The sequence below is a fragment of the Vipera berus genome (assembly GCF_964194415.1).
Source record: "Vipera berus genome assembly, chromosome: 3".
Lineage (NCBI taxonomy): Eukaryota > Metazoa > Chordata > Lepidosauria > Squamata > Viperidae > Vipera > Vipera berus.
In genome coordinates, this window is record NC_138204.1 from 48,460,398 (window position 1) to 48,483,412 (window position 23,015).

General features: G+C 38.6%; 1 protein-coding gene across 3 annotated transcripts in view; it reads right to left on the reverse strand.

Moving 5' to 3' along the window:
* The window catches only part of FOXP4 (forkhead box P4), a 192,854-nt gene that overhangs the window by 37,512 nt on the left and 132,327 nt on the right, over positions 1-23,015 (reverse strand). For all 3 annotated transcript variants that reach the window (XM_081323168.1, XM_081323169.1, XM_081323170.1), the window contains 6 exons: positions 20,683-20,787; positions 17,595-17,682; positions 14,479-14,562; positions 10,415-10,616; positions 10,234-10,310; positions 7,806-7,907 (listed from right to left, as the gene is read on the reverse strand). In XM_081323168.1, the coding sequence (XP_081179294.1) occupies positions 7,806-7,907; positions 10,234-10,310; positions 10,415-10,616; positions 14,479-14,562; positions 17,595-17,682; positions 20,683-20,787 (658 nt within the window). The remainder of the gene's footprint in view (positions 1-7,805; positions 7,908-10,233; positions 10,311-10,414; positions 10,617-14,478; positions 14,563-17,594; positions 17,683-20,682; positions 20,788-23,015) is intronic.

Below are 23,015 nucleotides of genomic sequence, written 5' to 3' on the forward strand. Positions count from 1 at the left end.
ACACACACACACACTCACACACACCCCTATCCTATTAGGATGCCATCTGTATTATGGCAAGTACTTCTTTTTTTTATTAAAGAGTTTTACAAAAACAAAGTTTTACAATATATCCCCAAATCCCCCCCACCCCAAACCCGCCCACTCCCCCCCCACTTCCCAGAGCTAAATACAGGATTATAGTTACAATAATCATATTCTAAATAAAAATTATGCATAATATACAATTAACCAAATTCATAATGTGCTTTAACTCCCCTTTAACATAACTACAAACAAAGTACCAATAACAATATCCCACTAAAATCTACTCATAAGCTAAATGGAACTTTTTAGTCCCATATTTGTTCTGAATATAATTTATCCATCTCCTCCAAACTGAAATATATCTTTCCTGTGAATGATCTTTCAACTAAGCAGAAATCCTAGACATTTCTGCAAGATTCGAAACTTTAAACACCCATTCTTCTATAGTAGGCAAACTATCCTTCTTCCAATATTGTCCCACCAGTAACCGTGCTGCTGTTATCATATTCAACATCAAATTAGTTTCTTTAACATCACAATCTACAACAATACCCAATAAAAACAATTGCGGAGAAAACTTTATCTTTCTCTTAAAAATCTTTTGAATGTTCCACCAAATTTTGATCCAAAAAGCTTTTATATTTCTACAAGTCCACCACATGTGAAAATACAGTTACTCATGCGCTTGTGACCTCCCGTTTGGACTACAGTAACGCTCTCTACATGGGGCTGCCCTTGAAGACCACTCGGAGGCTTCAACTGGTGCAGAATGCGGCCGCGCGAGTTGTAATGGGGGTTTCCCGATACTCCCATGTAACACCTCTACTCCGCGAGCTGCATTGGCTTCCGGTTGCCCTCCGGGTGAAATTCAAGGTGCTGGTTATTACCTATAAAGCCCTACATGGCCTGGGTCCGGGCTATTTGAGGGAACACCTGCTGCCGGCATCAAACGCCCTTCGCCCAGTGCGCTCCCACAGGGAGGGTCTGCTCAGGGTGCCGCCGGTGAGAGATTGCCGGCGGGTGACACCCAGGGATAGGGCCTTCTCTGTGGGAGCGCCTGCCCTCTGGAACCAGCTGCCGGTGGAGCTGAGGACTGCCCCCGACCTCCGATCATTCCGCCGGGGCCTGAAGACCTGGCTCTTTGAGCTCTCAGGCCCAGGCTGAGGAGAAATTTTTAATTCGGGTTTTAATGTATACAGGGTAATTTAATATTTTTTAATTGGTTTTTTAACTTTTGTATGGTGGATTTTTAATTCCCTGTAAACCGCCCTGAGTCCTCAGGGAATAGGGCGGTATATAAATGCAACTAAATAAATAAAATAAAAATAAATAAATAAAAATAGGTAGCTTCTAAACTACCACATCTCCAACATTTAGACTGTAAATTAGGATACATGTTGGACAACTTCTTGGGATCCAGATGCCATCTATAAAACATTTTATAAAAATTTTCTCTTAAGTTTTGAGCCTGAGTAAATTTAAAATTTCTGACCCAAATTATCTCCCAGGTGTCCAACGAAATTGGTTCCTGAATATTTTGTGCCCACTTTATCATACAGTCTTTAACCAGTTCAGTTTCCGAATCCAATTCAATTAAAGCATTATATATCCTCTTTATATGTGCACAATTTAAATCTCTAATTTGTTTTACTAAATTTTGATCTGTAATTGTGATGCCAACCTTTTGATCTGACTTCCACCTAGCTTTCAATTGGGTATATTGAAACCAAGAGTAACTTATGTTTTCTTGTCTTAACTCCTCTAATGATTTAAGTTGCCAATCATTCCCTTGCAATCTAAGTAGTTCCTTATAAGAAACCATATCCATACTCACTCCCATAGATACGCCCTCTATCGCGTGTCCAGGAATTCCCCAAATCGGTATTTTATAATTTAACTTATAATAATACTTTTTCCAGACACGCAATAAAGCACTTCTAAGAATATGGGATTTAAAAGCCCTGTCCACCTTCTTATCGTAAAGCAAATATGCATGCCATCCATATACCAAATCCCATCCCTCAAGATGAAGTATTCTCTTATTAGTTAAATTAAGCCAATCACTAACCCACGTCAAGGCAACCGCATCATAATACAATTTCAAATTCGGCGCCTTGAGTCCCCCTCTTTCCCTGGCATCTTGTAAAATCTTAAATTTAACTCTTGGTTTTTTCCCTGCCCAAATAAATTTATTAATACCCTTCTGCCATTTATCAAGGTTGGCATCCTTTTTCAATATAGGTATCATTTGAAACAAAAAGAGAAACTTTGGTAGAACATTCATTTTAACAACTGCAATTCTTCCCAATAATGATAATTGTAATTTTTTCCAATTATTTAAGTCCCTTTGTACCTTCAACCATAGTGTTTCATAATTATTTTTATACAATTTTACATTTGAAGCTGCAATATATACTCCTAAATATTTAACCTTTTTCACTATTTCAAAACCTTCAAGTACTTCTTGTAATCTGGGAAACTAACCTAAATGATAGCTAGGGTTGACTGAAACATCTATTTGCCACATGCAGTGAGATACCAACCCCCAGGTTATCATTAACCTTATTTTCTATTTCAGCATCTTGAACTTCCCTTCTGCTTTTTTTGTACTGAAGCCACATGCATGCAGCTGCAGACCTATTTCTGCAGGCTTATAATGGAACAGACTGGTCACATGCTGTTGTCACCAACCCACACATCCTTATCCCCACCTCAGAAGCTAAAATACTTTGTTCTGAGGGATGGAAACTAATTCTCTAATCTTGTTTAATCATCCATGCATTTTGACACATTTTATGTTAAATTATCTGTTTATTGTACTGAGGAACTATACATTATCATCAAGAGAAACTATAGCCCACAGCTCAAAAAGAAAGCCATAGGGGCAGAGGAATATCTTGTGCTCAAGAAGGTGGAATTCATCAGTCCCGACAGACTCAGAACCACTTCATCATAACTGGAAGCAACATAATAATGGATACAAAATGACTCAAGATATCTATTTTCTCCACTTTGGGTAATGGCTAAAGAAGAGATCACCTTACTCGTGGAAGATATGGAATACCCATACATTTCATTGAAGGAGCGATAAGAATTTTGTCTTCTACACATTATAGTGGAAGCAAAAAAAGGAAACACAAGGATTCACAAGTCACTCAAATATCATTTTACTTATTTCACTGGGTCATGTCAAGTTACCTCAAATCCTCAAGTACATTATATAGCACAATATATTCTTATTATCTCCCTCTTTACTTTCACATATTAAGATCTTCAATGCAGATTTTGTGGAACATGGATCGACATAAGGAAACTCAACCATGCTGCTACTGAATCACAGAGTGAATGTATTGACATGCAATTGTATATAACCTCTGTAAAATTCTTAATATCATGTCCACATTCAGAATACAAATAAAATACAACCCAGTTAAGCCATAAACACATACTGCTTTTCTAAGAATAATTTTGAATTCAAACCTGTATGTCTTCTACATTTAGAACATGTACACGCATGCACAGACACATACATACAACCAACACACAATTCTATTCTGTGGTTAGCAACATCAGAGCACATAAATGGTGTCAGAAATATAAGGTAAAGAAATTACAGTGGGAAAATGAAGATATTCAATTTAATTTAATTTACACTAATATCATCGCTATTTATTTATTAAATTTATATGCCGCCGATCTCACTATCCAAAGGAACTCTGGACTGCTCACTATGCTTCTCCATACTCTCTCTGCAGACCATAATAATAATAATAATAATAATAATAATAATAATAATAATAATAATAATAATAATAATAATAATAATAATAATAATAATAATAATAAGTAGTAGTAGTAGTAGTAGTAGTAGTAGTAGTAGTTGGAAGGGACCTTGGAAGTCATCTAGTCCAACCCCCTGCTCAGGCAGGAAACCCTATACCATTTCAGGCAAATGGCTGTCCAGTCTCCTCTTCAAAACTTCCAGTGTTGGAGCAATCACAACTTCTGCAGGCAGGTTGTTCCACTGGTTAATTGTTCTAACTGTCAGGAAGTTTCTCCTTAGTTCTAGGTTGCTTCTATCCTTGATAAGTTTCCAACCGTTGCTTTTTGTCCTGCTTTCAGGTGCTTTGGAGAATAGCTTGACTCCTTCTTCTTTGTGGCAGCCCCTGAGATATTGGAACACTGCTATCATGTCACCCCTCACCCTTCTCTTCGTTAAACTACACATACCCAATTCCAGCAACCGTTCCCTATATGTTTTAGCCTCCAGTCCCCCAATCATCTTTGTTGCTCTTCTCTGTACCCTTTCTAGAGTCTCAACATCTTTTTTACATCGTGGTGACCAAAAGTGGATGCAGTATTCCAAGTGTGGCCTTACCAAGGCATTGTAAAGTGGTATTAGTACTTCACGTGATCTTGATTCTATCCCTCTGTTAATGTAGCCTAGCACTGTGTTGGCTTTTTTGGCAGCTGCAGCACACTGCTGGCTCATATTGAAGTGATTGTCTACTAGGACTCCCAGATCCCTCTCACAGTTACTACTATTGAGCAAGGTACCACCTATACTATACCTGTGCATTTGATTTTTCCTGCCTAAATGTAGAACCTTAGTTTTTTCACCATTGAATTTCATTTTGTTAGATAGCGCCCAGTGTTCGAGTCTGTCCAGATCCTCCTGTATTTTAAGCCTATCTTCTGGAGTATTGGCTATTCCTGCCAGCTTGGTGTCGTCTGCAAATTTGATGAGTTCTCCATCTATCCCCTCATCCAAATCGTTGATGAAGATGTTGAAGAGCACTGGGCCCAGAAGAGAGCCCTGGGGCACCCCACTACACACTTCCTTCCATGTAGTTGCAGTTCCATTGAGGACCACATGCTGAGTACAGCCTGTCAGCCAGCTACGAATCCATCTGGTGGTGATGCTATCTAACCCACATTTTTCTATCTTATCAAGTAGTAGGTTGTGATCTACTTTATCAAATGCCTTACTGAAGTCCAAGTAAATTTACAGCATTCCTCTGGTCCACTAATTTTGTCACTTGGTCAAAGAATGTAATAAGATTTGTCTGGCATGATCTGTTTTAGACAAACCCATGTTGACTTTTAGTGATGAGTTTGTTTGCATCAAGGTGTTCGCTGATTTGTTGTTTGATTATCTTTTCCAGAATCTTCCTAGGTATTATATTATTATATTATATTAATTTTATTTGTATACCGCCCTTCTCCCGAAGGACTCAGGGCGGTGAAAAAAGGTATTGATGTCAGGCTGATAGGTCTGTAGTTTCCTGGATCTATTTTTTCCCCTTTTTTGAAGATGGGAACTACATCAGCTCTCTTCTAGTCCTCTGGTAGTTCCCCAGTGCTCCAAGATCTTTGAAAAATATAGTTCAGTGGTTCTGAGATCACGTCTGCCAGTTCCTTGAGAACTTTGGGGTGTAATCCATCTGGTCCTGGTGATTTGAACTTGTCTAGGCTGGACAGGTGCTCACTTACCATTTTCTTGCCTATCTTAACTTGCATTTCCATTCTGTTTTTTATGGCACTGGTTTTGGTAGGTTGGACTGTTTTTTCCCTTTGTGTAAAGACAGATGCAAAAAACGAGTTAAGTAGTTCTGCTTTCTCCCTGTTGCTTGTCACCTTCTTGCCACTTTCCCCCCCTAATGGACCAATCATTTCCTTAACTTTTTTCTTGTTTTTTATATGTTGAAAGAAACTTTTTTTGTTATTTTTGACTTTGGTTGCAAGCCTTAGCTCATTTTGAGCCTTAGCTTTCCTCACTTCATCTTTGCAGGCACGGGCTATTTGCTGATATTCTGACTTAGTTATGTGCCTCTCTTTCCAATTTTTATACTTGTCCTTTTTATCTTTCAATTTATCACAGAGTTCTTTATGCAGCCATGCTGGTTTCTTTTGAGAGCTGTTATTTTTCTTCTTTGTTGATATTGTACTAGACTGGGCCTTTATTATCTCACTTTTCAAAATTTCCCAAGCTTCTTGAGTTGTTTTCCCCTTTAGGATTATCATCCATGGAATTCTTCCCAAGGTCTCTCTAAGTTTATTGAAATTAGCTCTTTTAAAGTCCAAGACTCTAGTTTGGCTGTGTTCTATTGCTTGTGCTTCCAGAAAGTTGAATTCCAATATTGCATGATCGCTTCCCCCCAAGGTTCCTGTGGCTTCGACGCTTTCTATCATTTCATCTGTTTGTGAGAATTAAATCCAATATGGCTAATCCCCTAGTTCCCTTCTCTACTTTTTGGGAAAGTTGTCTGCTAGGTTTGTCAGGAATCTGTTTGATCTTCCACTTGGTGCAGAGTTTGTCTCCCGGTTGATATCAGGGTAATTAAAGTCCCCCATTACTATTGTGATGTGCTTCTTACATACCTTAGTTAGCTGACTAACAAAATGTTCATCTATTTCCTCTGCTTGGTTGGGCGGCCTATAGCATACACCTATGACAATGTCATTTTTCCCCCTTTTATATTGACCCAAATGCATTCAAGTTTATAGTTTTCGTCATTGTTGTGCTCTATTTCTGTAGAGATAAAGTTATTTCTTATATAGAGAGCAACTCCACCTCCTCTTTTGTTTAGTCTGTTTCTTTTAAATAGTTTAAATCCCTCTAGCTGTGGGTTTCATTTGTGGGTTTCATCCCACCATGTTTCTATAATGGCAACAATATCATATCCGCCCTCATTTACCTGAATTTCTAGTTTACCCTGCTTACTGTTCATACTCTGTGCATTGGTGTATAGACATTTGAGTCCTTTATGACTGACCCTGTGTTTACTTGCTACATAACTTGTGTGGTGCCTGACTTCCCCTATTTTCTTAGATTGCCGGGGACAGTGATGTTCTCTATCAATTAACTCACAGTCCTTGCTGGCATTCTTGATTATTTTAGAAATACGCTTCTTGTCCCTACTGGCAGTAGCCACCTGGAAGACACCTGACCTCTTTCAAAACCTCTGTGTCCTTTCCTAAATTTATATCCCTTATAATTGAACCACCAACCAGAAGGTGGCTTCTCTTTTTGGATGCCTTTCTGTTGTTGCATGACTGGTGTGTAATACCAGATTCGCACTTCTCCCTGTCGAAAACAAGTTTTTCATCTTGGACCACGATCCCCTGCTTATTTGAGTTATTATCACAGATACCTTTACCTGTCTCCTTAATGTCCCTATATAGTTCTTCACTTGTAACTTGTAACCTCTCCTTTACAAGTTAAAATTGAGGAATTCATCAATGTCATCCAGCAACTTCTAAATCTTTTCACTTTTCCTTCATTATTTATATTGCAATGTACTTCTCATTCATTCATTACATGTGATCAAACCAAATCAACATCTTTTTTACATACTGGTCATTTAGTTTTGTACTTCTATCCATCCATTTCTTATTAATTCCTACTTATTGTTTCTTCTGGTTTTGACCACATACATTTCCAAAATAAATATATTCTCATTGAGTTTGACTCCTGTGTATTACATAACATGTTTAGCTCTTAATATCATAAAATACAATCAATACAAGTAGGCAGAAACACACTTAGCTATAGCCATTTTTCATTTCTTTCCACAAACATAATTTTTCATCACACACTACATACTACCCACTACATTTATACCATTAGTATTTCTTAATTTTTTCTGACTTCATTCATTTCTCCATATTTATTAATCATTCTGTTAATAGAGTTCCATGTTTCTTTAAAAAGTGATATCGTTGTGAAGAATATTATATATCCCAAAGCTATATTTAAATCCTAGGTTAAATTTTACCTTCCATGTAGCTGTATTTCTCCTGAAGTAGGCAAACATCCGTGTGAACCAATTATAGATTTCATTCAATGTTAGCTGCCTGTCAGGCGTCTCAAGGATAGCCTACATTTAGATATGAAAAAAGTCATTCTCAGCATTTCTCATCATCATTCCTGGGTGAACTACTATTAAAATATCAAAAGGGACTGACATTACGGTATGGTTACAAAATTTTCAACCACTTATTAAAAATGCTGAACTTAGGACAAGTGCATACATATTTATTTTTCTTCACTTAATGATTAGAAAATGAAGTGAGAATTAGTGTGAGCAAAGTAGCCATATAGATTATCAAGTTTTCCCATGGAATGATGTTACCCAGAAACCGCAGGTTTTTAGTGAATTGATTTTATGACTCAACAAGCTATATGACAAAGTGTTGAGTGTAATGTACATATTTGTGAACCAATCAGTTGACATTCAAAAATGTAGAAGTATCTAGGAATGACATACTGTAACATCAATACTTAGCGTTATTTATTCCAAGTCAAAGCAGTAGAAGCCATTAAAGGAAGGTATTATGGACACAATAATGTATCACCATGCAGCTGAGTAGCAAAAGAAAATGTAAAGAACATACTCCAACATCTTTTTATTTTATTTGTATGTTCAGAGAAATTCAATATTTGCTAATAATTAGATTATTATTAATTCCAGGGTCTGATATACAAATTTTCCAAATACAGTGAAATTAGTTCTTTCAATATTTTATTTAAAAAAGTAACCAGACCAACCAACCTATCCATTTATTTTGTCTGAATGTAGAATACCATTTTGTAGGCTTAATGATTCTAAAGTATTTCTTATTTTTTTTAAAAAAAATAAGTATTTATTTTTTAAATTTAATTGTTAGTTAAATTAAAAATTACTTTTAATTTTAATTTCAGTTTATATGGCTACCTCTCACATAAGCCAGTAGGTCTAATAAGGTCATCTATCTCACATAAAAAAGTAAATCTAATCTATGTAGATCAGAAGTAGAAGTGCTGAGGGAATACAAGTTTTAGATAGTTCCATTTAGCAGAAGATTCCCTTATGCAAATGTAACACTATTCTGTTCTACATACAGCACTTTAGGTTTAAGTTCTGAGAACAAGATCTGTCAAATAATAAGTACAAAATTGCTAATTATTATTCCCAAAGTACAAAAATGGAGCAGATTAAGCAAGGCAGGTACAGTAATCATGTCTCCAAACTGAGAATTGCACTATACAGACAAAGACAGACTGTCAATATGTACTCAAGCATTCTTCAAAAACTGCTCATGATTCTTATGCCTTTGTTTCTAATTATGTAGCAAAAGAAGAAAACCTCCCTAAAATGGTTCCTTCTTTCTTCATTTCATTTTTATTATGTGTCTCAGAATTTAGCAAAGTCAACTGAGAAAAGATAACATGATGGCTTTCAAGTTTACTAAGTCAGATGAGAAAATGCTTCAGGCACTTGGCACAATCAGTTTTGGGTGGTGGTATAGTTAAAAAATGGAACACAATCAAAATTTGCAGGATTGTGAATATGATGGAGACAGTAAATTTGTATCAGCCTTTAACTCAGTGAGGTTGGGATGTCATCTGATCTAACCTAATATTTCTACACATGTCACTACCTGCACCAAGGGGAAAAATATTTGGGGGAGCTGGTAAGTGAGAATATTTGTTTAAACCTTCAAAGCATATCTTGGAAAAGCTGATCAAATCATAGATATCCCAAAGTGGTTATCTGAAAATAAGAATAGGTTCCCAGGAAATGATCTAATTCAGACTTTTTGCATAGGCTTTAAAAGACTAATGTTAAGGAGACACTGAAGGGCAGATTTTTACTAATAAGAATTGAGCACATCACTGTCATTTTTTTTTAAAAAAGTTCCTTCTCTACCCTTATTCAGGGAGCTATTAACCTGACTATATAAAGCAGTGCATTAAGAAGCACTAAGGTCAGAACTGCCAAGAGCTGTCTGATCCGAGCAGGATACAACTATAATTATAAATAATTAAAGAGCAATAAAAACTAGAGATACAGCCCTTATGTCTTTGTCTCTAGGTCTCTTCACACAAAATAGACAAAAGAAAAAAAGAATATGTATACGATTCATTTACCAGCAGTACTAGAATGCTTAGTGAAAGGCACAAACAAAGGCTTAAAATGACAGATAATTTTGCTCTCAAAATGTAAATCAGTAGTCAAATGTGCAGCTTAGCCAAACTGCATTCCCCAGAGTTAGGACAGAAGGCAAAATCTTAAGAGTACGTTACTGGCCCATTAGAAACACTTGCCACAATTAACAATTGAGTACAATTAACAAGTGTGAGCACTTCCTAACAAGGATTGCTGCTTTTTTTCAGATATCAATGTATTTATGTTCATTCTTACAAAATAAAGAGGTTTTTACCTGCCGGATAAGTGAGGCATATGTGAAGGGAGGGCGGACATCTGCATTTTTATAAAACTCATGATTCTGTGCAAGTTCTAGACAGAAGAAAGTAAGTTATAAAGAACAGCAAAAGACATTCCAAATGATCAATTTCAGCACAATATCTGAGGTAACTGAAACTTCTTGCCAACTATCTCACCTGAGGAAATTGGTGTGCAGAACTTCTCTGAGTTTCTCCTGCGAATAGGCCCTACATTGTGTAAAGTGGAGGAGCTGATAACAGAAGGACCCTGTCGCAATGGAGTAATGGGTGCAGTCGCAGAGGTGGGGGGATGAGGTAATCCATCAGGAAAAGTATCAGAAGTGCTTTTGGACATTGTAGCGCTGGAAACCAGATTCAGCTACTCAAGGAGGATTAAAAGAAGACCATGGTTAGAACTAGTCCAGAAGTGGGTAAACAATATTTGTTAAGAGAAAGCAGGTGGTGATCATAATTTATCAATAGAGATTACACCAGTGAGAGTAAATATATGCCAATGAGGCCTCATTCATTGACAATTGGTTGAGACAGATTTCAAGATATTAGAACCACTATATTTCAAAGTATATTGGACCAAGACATGATAAATTGATTCTTGAAACTCTTTACCAACTTTAGTTATAACAAAGCATGTTGGTTGATATAGGAAAAAAATATTACCACCTAAAACAATATACTCCCAATTTAAAAACAATAACAAATCCCTAGTATTTGTTTTGGTATAGACAGATTTTAAGAGGAATAATTTTCAGTGATGATTACCCAACTCTATCACTTCAAAGTTCAGCATTATTAAATCTGTATCACAACTAATGCTAAGGTTAAAGAATCAGGCTTGCAAAAGTTTAAATTGCTCTCTGCAGAGAAGAAAAATGGTGTGATGTACTATTAAATATTGAGGACAGTATACCCAAATTCCTTACTATTGTAACCTGATTTAAATTTTCATATCAACATTGAAACCCACACTGCAGTACTGGACCAACCATCCAACTGGACAAGGATCTGGATTTTATTTTAATATTAGAAATGTCACAACTTAGGAAAGTTGCTTTAAAGAGTACCAAAAAAAGCAGATACAGCTCTTGTTTCTTATAGGTGGGAATATCGACAGGAAAAATGGCTGGAGGGCACATTAGTGAACGTACAGAATCCAAGGAAGTGCACTGGGATCTTTCAAGCATGATATCAGTTGCTGCAGGTTGGATTACTGGTCTTCTAACTTATTTGAGCAAACAAGGTGAGAATAGGAACTGGATCTGAAAGATGGCAACGCTTTTTTGAAAAAGAGGCTTGTGCTAACAATCTTGAAGGAGGAATTATGTTACCCACCTCTAGAGACAGATAAATCTGTGACTCTAAAATGTTCACAAATCTGTGACATTCATGTATAGCTATGGCTACACATTCATTAGCAGATATAGTGAGAAGGGTCTTGGCCACTTGAAACTAGTTTGATCATTTTTCTGGGGATCAAGTCTTGACATAGTTGCACATGCTTCATTCATATTCTTCTTGGACATGTAGAATGCAATTTATATGGAATATCTCTGAAAAGCCTACAGAAGTTGACCTTGGTCCAGACTGCAGCATATAAGAGCTGCCAATAGGATTGCAAAACTTTTCTTTACACTAATACCTGATTATTAACACTTATGCATACAGTGATTTTATGATTTTGATTATTATGCAGTTTCTATACATAATTTTTAACATGAATTTATATGGTGGTTTTGAAATTAAAAACAGATAATTTCCTACAACAAACAAACAAACAGTCACATTATATCAATCCTGCAAGAGCTGCACTGGGTATCAAACAGCTTCCAGGTCTAATTCAAAATACTGGTGTCTGAGATACATAACTTAGCATGTTTCTCCTTCCTGCATTTTGCTTGCTAAAAACAGAAGGGGGAGGCGATTCTACTTCCTGTTTATCACAATAACATGTTTGAAAGGGAAAAACAAGTCTTCTCAATGGCTGCACTCAGACTAAAAAATGTTTTACCCTGGCGGGGGCTGCATCCTTCATTGCTAGTTTTCATTACATGCTAAAGACAATTTTACTCTAAGTTTTCTTTGTGTATGGCAGATATTGTTACATTTTATTTATTTTATTTATTTATTAATGGGATTTATATCCCGCCCTATCTCCCGAGGGACTCAGGGCGGCTAACAACAACAAAACTTAAAGGTCTCTGTACAGTAAATTAAAAATAAAATTTGAAATAAATTAAAATAAATTAAAGAACAGAGTTAGAATTGTAAATATAATTAAAATCCCTGTCAGTCTAGGTCAGCCAGGTGGAAAAGGAGTGTTTTGAGGCCGCGGCGAAAGGACTGGAGATCTTGGGCCATCCGAAGCTCAGGGGGGAGCTGGTTCCACAGGGCTGGCGCTCCCACAGAGAAGGCCCTCTCCCTGGGGGTCGCAAGCTAACATTGTCTAGCTGACGGTACCCTGAGGCGGCCTTCTCTGTGTGAGCGTACTGGGCGATGGGAATTCGTTCCCGGCAGCAGATGGTCCTGCAAGTATCCTGGGCCTAAGCTATGTAGGCCTTTAAAATTAAGAACCAGAACCTTAAATCTCACCCGGAGGGCAACCGGTAGCCAATGCAGCTCACGCAGGACGGGTGTAATATGGGAGTATCGGGGTGCTCCCATCACTACCCATGCAGCTGCACTCTGCACCAGTTGAAGCCTCCGGGTGGTCTTCAAGGGCAGCCCCATGTAGAGAGCGTTACAGTAGTCTATACGGGAGGTAACGAGTGTGTGGGTGACTGTACGTAGGGCATCTTGGTCTAGAAAGGGGCGCAACTGGTGTACCAGGCGAATCTGGGCAAATGCCCCCCTAGCCACGACTCCAATATGATCTTCAAAACTGAGTCGTGAATCCAGGAGGACGCCCAGGTTGCGTGCTCTATCAACGGGAGGTAATATCTCTCCTCCTATAATCAAAGATTGTTTGATCTAGCTCCTTGAGTGATCGATTTATACTATTTTTTACAATATTTTTTGCAATGTTTACATGATATAAACCACACTATTTGATGCTTTTGGCAAGAGAGATAGGACATAAACGTCTTCTAATAAGTTATTCTGAGGCATATATTTCTTTACTCTTTCCTCAAGTTATGATTACAGCTGCCTTCCTTCTCATGGACTGGGTAACAAGGTCTAAATGCCATATGGGCAAAATGCAGAATAAGACAGCAAAAGCAAAATATTAAATATTTAGGTTAAAAATTCAAATTCTTCTAGCAGAGTTCCTAACAAATTCTTCTAGCAGTGGTCTAGGACATCATGTCATAAGTTGGCTTTTTCTTAGTAGCCATATGGAATGCTTAAATGGGCAACAGATCAGGAAGGAGCCATTGGCACACCCTACATGTAAGTTCCTAGCTCTTGTTAGTATCAGTCATGACATCAGGATTGTGTCTGCTGTCTCCACATTTTCAGAAAGCAGAGCTTTTCAGCTCTTGCTGGTAGTCCCTCACTTAAGCAGCAGTGTATTCTTTCTATTATTTGTTTTTCTCAGTTCAAGAATGACATTTTCTTTTTTATTAATGGTGTAATATCAGTGATTTGGGCTAATTAGATGCAACTTCTAAGCTATGCTGTCTGTATATAGACAGAACAGATTAGCACTCCTAAAGTAGACTTAGCAAAGGACCTTTATTTTTATTTTTATTTATACAGTATGCCAGCAGCATTACAGCACTTTATGAAGTCACATGGAGGCACGTCATTGCCTGGAAGAGCTTATCTAACCTTTGGATCAACCTTCTAGGAAACCACGAAGCCTGAAACTTTCAGAGGATTTGGAGGCAACCATTAGAACAAGAGCATCACTATGATAAAACTGGAGTACTGTCACTAGTTGGTCTGTTAGTTATTATACTCTCATCTGACCTCCATGATTTCATCTGAAGCGAGTAATCTCCAAGCATTCAAACAAATTGCTTGAGAAAACAGTAACATCTTATTCAGTAGGAACAAAAATCTTTTTGTCTTCCACATTATCTTCATGCTGTCATCTCAAACTTGGGTAGGTCATAATGTGCTCTGTGGAAACAATACTTCCACTTTGAACTTAATAATAATGTCACAGTCAACACTGGTTTTCAGCTCTGAATCTATCCCCTAAGATGATGACATCATCTTTTAGAATAATTCCTATTATAAAGATAAGTTGGGGCATATGTGTCAGAAATGACCAGACTTACGGGCTGACTGAAGGGTTTTGGCTCTGAAGGTCTCATATGCAGATGGGCCATCATTGCCTGGAGACGTTCACTTTCTTTAGCTAGCTGTGGAGAGAACCAAACAGGAAGTTATTTGTTTGGAGGAAACATCCCTTACAATGATCCATTTATTTAGAAAAAGGGCCAAGATAAAAGTTCATTTGATAATCACTCCCTAGAATGGCTCCCTTTCCATCAGCAGGAGCCAAAACCAGCTACTTTAGCTTGGCCTGTTCAGCTTCAGAGTATGCATGCTCTCCTCTCATCTTGACTAATTCTTCTTACATGCTGTAATGTGACATTACAAAGCTTTTCCTTTAACTCATGTCTTGCTGTCTTTTAGAGCATACCTGAAAGGGAAAAACTAGCTTTTCTTATTCCTTAATATTATGACTCTGGCAAGAGCAGTACATTTCCAGGCCACTAAATTATTGTCTTTTACAAGTGGATGTCAGATTCAGGATGCATGGAAATGTTTTCAGCCCTGATGCATCTACTGTAAGGAAATTAGTTTTGGTTGTACAGAGGCAGGCTATTATAAGCAAGTAAAACTATGTCCATATGCAGAATTCAGAATCCACAAACACCTTTTCACTCAGTTTTTCTTCTTCACATCCAATAGATGTTATTTTCTCTACATGTGTCTGGTATTAGCATCCTGTCCCATAAGGAATGCTGCTAGATTAGATCAACCATCCTTCTAATATCCTTTCCTCTCAGATATCTGTTCACTTTTCTCTTGTCTTTCTCAACGTATCCATTCACCTGCCTACCTTACCTCTCCAGCTGTGCAATATTTTAGCTGCGTGGTTTATGTTGTGTGAGAGACTTTCTTTCTCAGGGTGTGGGGAAGAGTGAAATATGTGCTATGGCACTGGAGACTGGGTGCTGTAAAAACAGTGGAACTTGCAGTATCTTATTGTCATCTTCATTTTCTAAATGTTCAAACTTTTCTTTAGTCCCACCCAGACCTGATGGGTCCTGAGGCAGACTGCAGAGTTTATGCAAAAAGGGACATTTATCTCCTTATGAGGTCCAGAATCCCTTCTCAGAAGAAAAAATGAGGGCTAGAAAGGCATGAATTAAATGCAGTGCTGAGTTTGCTGAAGGCTGGAGAGGTTCTGACACAAGAATGACCTGACAGTATTGTGCCTTTCATTATAGCTGGCAGATCCATTCCTGTGATGCACTGTAGGATCTCTGCAGTGAAAACTTTATAATAGGGAGCAATGGCATGTTCTTCTTTTCACACATACAACTTTCTGCTTTCTTAAAGGATTGTCTCCCACATAAGGATCAGTAATTGCTTGAAAGTCTGTTTGAGAATAGGACAAATTCACATAGTTGACTGAAGGCTACAAAAAACTTAACTCTGCTCTTTAAGTGCCCTTTTTTAGTCTGTTTTACTTGGCGTAAATGATGCATTCTTCTAGTCAACCCCATTTGCACCCACTGATTTAATTTAACTTTCAACAGAGACGGCCTCCACTAGGTTATAACTGGCTATCTCCCTGGCAGTCTCTTTCCTCTGTCACTAATTCTGTTGCTGCAGAGTCATGCCCCATGAAATGCTCCATTCCCATCTCGCTCATATATAATTCATGCAACAACATGGATAAAAAGAAACTCCTGCTCCATCTCTCTGGAATTCATCAAGCAAGCATCAGTATTGGCAGAGCCTGCAGAAGAAGTTTAAAAACAAAGGGCATTCCCTGTTACATATCATAGATTACATGCTGTTTCACCACATCCCATACATTTAAGTCATTTATAGTTACCTCCACATGGACACTTTCTTTCATCACCCTTTGAGAAGCTAACTTTCAATCTGTTAATGTTACAGCCTTCTGTCGCTGTTTATAATTTATGGCCCTCAAATAAATGTTATAGTTGTTACATGACTGCTGTACAGATCAGTAGCAGGGTACCACTTATCCTTACTTGTGCAGTGGTAACATTCAAAAGATGAAATGTGTGACATAAAGATATTGTGTTGCCTGTTTTTGTTTTTTTAAATTCTTTCCCCTTCATTGGCAACCACTTTTGGGAGAATGTGAAAATCTGCATAATTTTACATTACTAGATATTCCCAAGTCAAAAAGAAACAAAATTTTGCTGTGCTGCTTTCTGAACATAGCTATCTAGTTTGGACAAACCCATTACCCATATTAAGAATCTATAAACTCATATGACACATCATAAAATCTGTTCAGCTCTGGAACCATAAAACAAAACTCAGGTGAGGGAAGATTGGGGAAAATCAGTTCAATGCCGTATAAGCACATTCAGCTAGCACTGCTGGATTTATTTGTGGTTGGTTCACACAACTCAGAATCTTCCTGCATGTGAGGTGTGCAAATAATCAGCCTATTAAATCAGTTTCCTCTGCTCTGTAAATTGTGATTTTTCTATGTTAGAAATACAACATATCAAGCAAGTCGTCCACTATGTTTCTGCTTCCTTTCATAGTAAATTTTCAAAGCCACAGTAGCCTAGCTTGATTTGACAAACATGTCACTAATGAGAAAACCTGCTACAGCAGAGCTAATCATGAAACCTCAAGCTGAGGGGTAGGCAACCTTGGCTCTTTTATGACTCATGGACTTCAACTCCCAGAATTCCTGAGCTAGCCTGGCTGGCTCAGGAATTCTGGGAGTTGAAGTCCATGAGTCATAAAAGAGCCAAGGTTGCCTACCCCTACTCAAGCTGGTCTTCACTAAGGGAGTTTTTCTCTCCACATGAGTAGTTCTCTAACACATGATGAGGTACAGGCATTGTGGAGTGGAAAAATGAGGTATGAACCAGGTGATATTCAAAAGAGGTATAGCAACTGCCATTCTTGTAACAATGACACATGTTCCATGGTGACTGTGGCAACTATGCCCGCTGAATCCAATTTGTACTTTCCATTTTCCATTCACTATAATCAAGATGGCAGAGTGCAATTCAAAAATTACAATGGGCAAATAAAGGAGTAAAAACTATCTGGGAAATAGCTTTTAAGTAAACTTTAAATCAGGTAAGCGGATACTCAAGGCTACAGCTTCTAGGATGTTTTACGGAATTAAATATATCTTATTGAATATATTTATACTGACCTGTATTTCCAGCTGCTGTACCACTTGCATTTGAACTCGACACTGAGCCGTACTCCGGTCATCAAGTGCATGTTCTGTATTGAGGTGTCTAAAAATAGAAAATATCAATTTTCCTCTAAGGATTTGACATGAGCAGTGCCTAATTAACAGAACTCATTTATGCATTTTCTTTTAATGTTTTATGTTTGAGAGCTGCAATCCAGTCTATGTTATACAGTTACATTTTCCTATTTATCAGATTTTCATTCTGTTTTTCTTCTGATTCGCTCATAACAACATTACATTTTTCTATTTTATCATGACAATAACTGTGAAAGATGTCCTACGGGGAAATAACTCTTAGCTAGTCTATCAGTAACCTTGATTCAGTAGTCCAATAAACTGAGCAGGGATTTATCTCCAGAACTTCCTCTTTCAAAGCTAATTCTCTAATGGCATATTATATATACACAACACATTCAATCCCAGGTTTTTATAGTTTGAAGGGATAAGACAATCAAAGGAATAGGTGGAGATCCTGAATCACAGAATCACAATGTCATGTTTACAAACCAATTAAACAGAATAACAATTCATCACTCTCTATTTTTTTTAATCTTTTCATCTTGTTGAGATGGATTAAAAAATAGGGACTTTTCTTCAATCTCTCTGCTGCAGACTCCTAAACAAACTTCTCTGGCTGAAGAAATTTGCTGTGAAGTTCAGGGCAATGACTGGAGCATCACACTTATTGCTATACTAAATAAAGCCAGAACAAATCTGAACTTAGAAATGCAAGCTTTGAAGTGGAAATTAAGCTCTAAATAAAAGTTAGCGTAATGTCAGCTAATGAAATAAACTATATCTCATTGCAAGATTTTTGGTTTAGTAATTGAAACGATGTTCTGCACAGTATTAGACAATCGCAGCAATGTCAAGACATCCTTTTTGTGAGGATTGAGATGAAGGGAAGCATTCTCTAATCTTGGGAAGACTTTGAAGGGGCAGAGAAAAAAAAATACACATATATATGAAAACAATTCTCCATTCGCCCTTCTCATTTCAAAATGCAAAAGGTTGGAAGGGGTTTGGAAGGAGTATCCAAGTCTGTTACAGTTGAGACTTGTTGACTATATAAACTATTCCATTAGTAAAAGGAAGATTTGTTGAAATGCTCAGTTTGCAGAATAACATTACACACTGTCTGATTAGGCACACAGGCTGTGCTTCCCAATATCTCCTGCCTTCTTAACATCATCTCCACCCCCTTCCCCAACACTCTGTTCAAAAAGGCAGTAGAGTGGGAAGGGGTGTGTGTGAAAACAAGCAGAGGTATATGTGCATGAGGGAGGGGGAGCATGTGTAGTCACAAAGCAAAGAAGGGGAGGGGAAAATCCCAAAGAGGCAAGGAAAAGAAAACCCGTCAGTTTCATCTGATGTCTTTGCTAAAAATCTTGGCTACAAAGAGATCTAATTGCAAATGAACTAATTAAGTAAACCTCTGACGAAGCGTGAAAACAATTTGTTTGACCCTGACGCTAGCAGAGGGCTCTTAGACAGCAGAGTTAATCAGTCAGTGACAGAGCCCACAAGCGGTGTCAGCAGGCTGCCGTGCTGCCATCTGTTTCTCTCTAGTTCTCTCCTCCACCCCCACCTTCCTGCCTTTCTTTGCCTAACATGGACAAGTTATAAACTTTGCTGGTCTCATTTCTGTAGATCCCCTCATTTTCTTTTCCTCCTGTCTACACCCCTTTTCTACTTCTTAGTGTGTACAGCCATGGTGCCTCACAGCTTTCGACATTCTCTCTATTACTGCTAAGCTTGTAAGCCGCCCTGAGTCTTCGGAGAAGGGCGGGATATAAATGGAATTAAAATAAATAAAAATAAAAATAAAATATTGAGTATATAATGGGAACCTAACTATACTTCAGGGACGCGGTGGCTCAGTGGGTTAGGACGCTGAGCTTGTCGATCAGAAGGTCGGCAGTTTGGCGGGTCAAATCCCGAGTGCCGCGTAACAGAGTGAGCGCCTGTTACTCGTCCCAGCTTCTGCCCACCTAGCAGTTCGAAAGCACGTAAAAATGCAAGTAGAAAAATAGGGACCACTCCGGTGGGAAGGTAACAGCGTTCCGTGCGCCTTTGGCGTCTAGTCATGCCGGCCACATGACCACGGAGACGTCCTCGGACAAACGCTGGCTCTTCGGCTATGAAACGGAGATGAGCACCGGCCCCTAGAGTCGGAAACGACTAGCACGCATGTGCGGGGGAACCTTTACCTTTACCTTTTTAACTATACTTCACAAGTGAGGGTCAGAGTGACTTACTTCCATTTCATGGAATTTTGGAAACACATACTGTGGTCAGTGTTTCTACATATAACAGTGGCAGATAGCTCTGCTTTCAGTTCCTAAAAGGGGTCGATTGTCAAACCTTGCTAGACAACTATTTCTTTAAAGCCGGGGTGTCAAACTTGCAACGTCATGTAAGGTGTCGCGACGTATTGCGCCTTTTTCTATTGCTGGCAATGGGGTGGGTGCGGTTTTGGTATGACGCATCTGGCCCATGGGCCGGCAGTTTGACACCCCTGCTTTAAAGGTAGAAAAACTATCTTCTGTTATCAATAAAGGAGAATATTTGTAGCTCAGGGTTGAAATGAGGGGTCCTTGGTGCTCTCTAACCTTACTTGTTTTTCTTGCAGACGTTTCATTTACCCAAACTAGGTAACCTCAACAGTGCTAGTAAGGAGTGCTGTTTGCTGTCAGTTTATATTGCAGAATAAAATATAAGAATATGTAGAATATTCTATTATATTCTAGAATATAAACTGACAGCAAACCGCATTCCTTACTAGCACTGATGATGTTATCTAGTTTGGGTAATGAAACGCCTGCAAGAAAACAAGCAAGCTCAGAGAGCACCAAGGGATCCTTGATCTTTTGATATGCCAAAGTTAACCAAGTACAGCATAGAGGAAACCATCCTCACGATCCAAGAGCAATAATTACTTGTGCTTCTTGTTAATACATTTAGCTCTATACTGGGCTACAGATGAATGAAAACAAAGTATAAGTTTGGCTAATGAGCATAGCAGCTGGAGCGGGTCACTTACTTGATAAACTGTCCCAGGTCCTCACAGAGGGTTTCACATCCAGGCCATTTGCACTCCCCGTGTCCATACAGGGGATGTGAGCCAGGAGTCTCCTCGTGAGAAGAGCTGCAAGTGGGGACAAAGAAAAAGAAAATAAACATTACTGCTGAGCATTAAAGGCATCTCTGTTCTGCCAACGAGGAACCATAAAGTTGGAAAGGGGATATTTCCCCCAGCCTTTCATATCTCTGATTTTTGGACTAAGCATATATTATATAATGCATTTGTACTGGTCAACAAAAGAAACATCTACTTGAGAAATTTAGAGGAATTTGATACGCTTTCCAAATTGGCAGAAGGTGCATTCCTTATATGTTGAGCAGCTGTGATCTGCAGTCATTTATCTGCATGATCAAAACAGGAGTGCAGACAAGTTATTGTTTAGTAGCTCAGACATAAATCCTCAGATGAATGCTAGCAGAAGAACTTGCTCATCTTGGTTCATCTTAAGATTTATCCTATAGATGGGATGGCAAATGTGACCCTTCTGGAGAAAATGTCATCCAGCTCATTTTTTACTGCATGCAGATTACATACATTCAAAAACTATCATCAGTTTGGCCGTACAAATTATCCCAAAAAATTTAAAGCAATGGTTTTAACAATAAAATTGCAATTATATATCCTGATATGGAATATAACCATGGTGCAGATTTCAGTGCAAAAGAATTACATTTTTTCCAGCAAAACAAAAACAAAAAATGGCAATCTGTTTGGCACATCCATATGTATACACACAAAGATTCCAAAGACAGAAATAGTCATTCTTTTGCAAATTCACCTTAAATGGACTACCAGATGGCTCTAGTGTCCTAGACTGGAGGCACTGATGTAGAACATCATCACAATGTACTTTGAATCTATGTGATGTTGACAACTTTACTGACCACCAGCCTTCCTCTCGTTGCCATGAGTCTATCCCAAAAAACAATTTCAAGCCCTTACATTCCTAGCTGTCTGCTAGAGTGCAGAAAATCTGGGAGTGTGGGAAATTCTCCACCAGTAACAGTTTCACTTCTGACCATTTCCCTGACGTTAGCAAACAAGTTGATTAGTGGGGAGGATGGGCAATCTTGTATAATAAAGGAGACCTCACTTAACTGCCTCATTTAGCAACCATTCAAAGTTGCAATGGTATTGAAAAAAATAACTTTATGATCAATGCCCACATTTATGACCTTCACAATGTTCCTCAGTCACATGATCACCATTACAGTCAGTATGCATTGTCCTGTGCCTGCCCTGTCCTCAGTGGCGTAGCGTGGGTTGTCAGCAAGGCAAGTAATTTGCGCCCTGGCCCCTGCACTGTCCCTCCCCCATAGTCCCTCTCTCTCTCTCTCCGCACCGCACCGCACGCCTGGCACCCCCCCTCCACAGTGGGCGGCGACCCGGCGGCTCAGATCGGATTTGCACAGCCAGCACTGCAGTGAGAGAGAGTGAGTGAGCCAGGCAGGGGCAGAGAGCTGCGAGTGCGAGCGTGCGCCCCCCCCAGATGTTGCGCCCGGTGCGCCCGGGCCCCCCTGCACCCCCCACGCTACGCCACTGCCTGTCCTGATTTTTGTTTTTGTTTCCCCCTTGCAGAGTGGAGAGATTGGACAGGAAGAGAGTAAACAATGGAGAATACACATCAACAGAAATGCAGTGGCACAAGCAGCTCTGAGCATTCTTGCAACTCCCAACCCCAGCAGGTATATTCCCCACTGTGTGCCTGCTTACTCTCTTGTAATCCCTTCCTCTCCACTGAATGTAAACACAAGCATTAATTCCCTTTTTTACTAATTATCAATTAGTAATTAACAGTGACTTAACGGCCTACCTAGCAACCACTTTGCTTAATGACAGAGCTGCCAGATTCAGTTGTAGTCACTGAATGAGGATTACTTGTAAACTGAAAAATTCAGCCCATATTTGAGCTATTAAGGAAAGAATTACCTCCACAGTGCTGTAGCTAATTAATTTTACATTTTGAATTCAGTGACCTTAAGGGGAACTTTCTTTATTTGACCATGACTATGTTCATACATTGCACAGTAACAACTTTTTACACCATGGTTTGCCGAACAAGACAGAATAAGCTTTGCAGATAAGCAAAATAATCACAACTTGTTTTGTCAGTTTTCGGCTTCTTTTGTTTCCTTTTGGACTGTTTTTGCTTTGTATCTTGACAGCGTGTTTCTTTTGTCCCATCTACTATCATTCTATGCATTATATTTATTTCTACAAATCTGATTTGTTGGAACAAAAGAAAAAAAAGCCTTCTGATTATATACCATTTTGTTCAGAAAATTCAAATC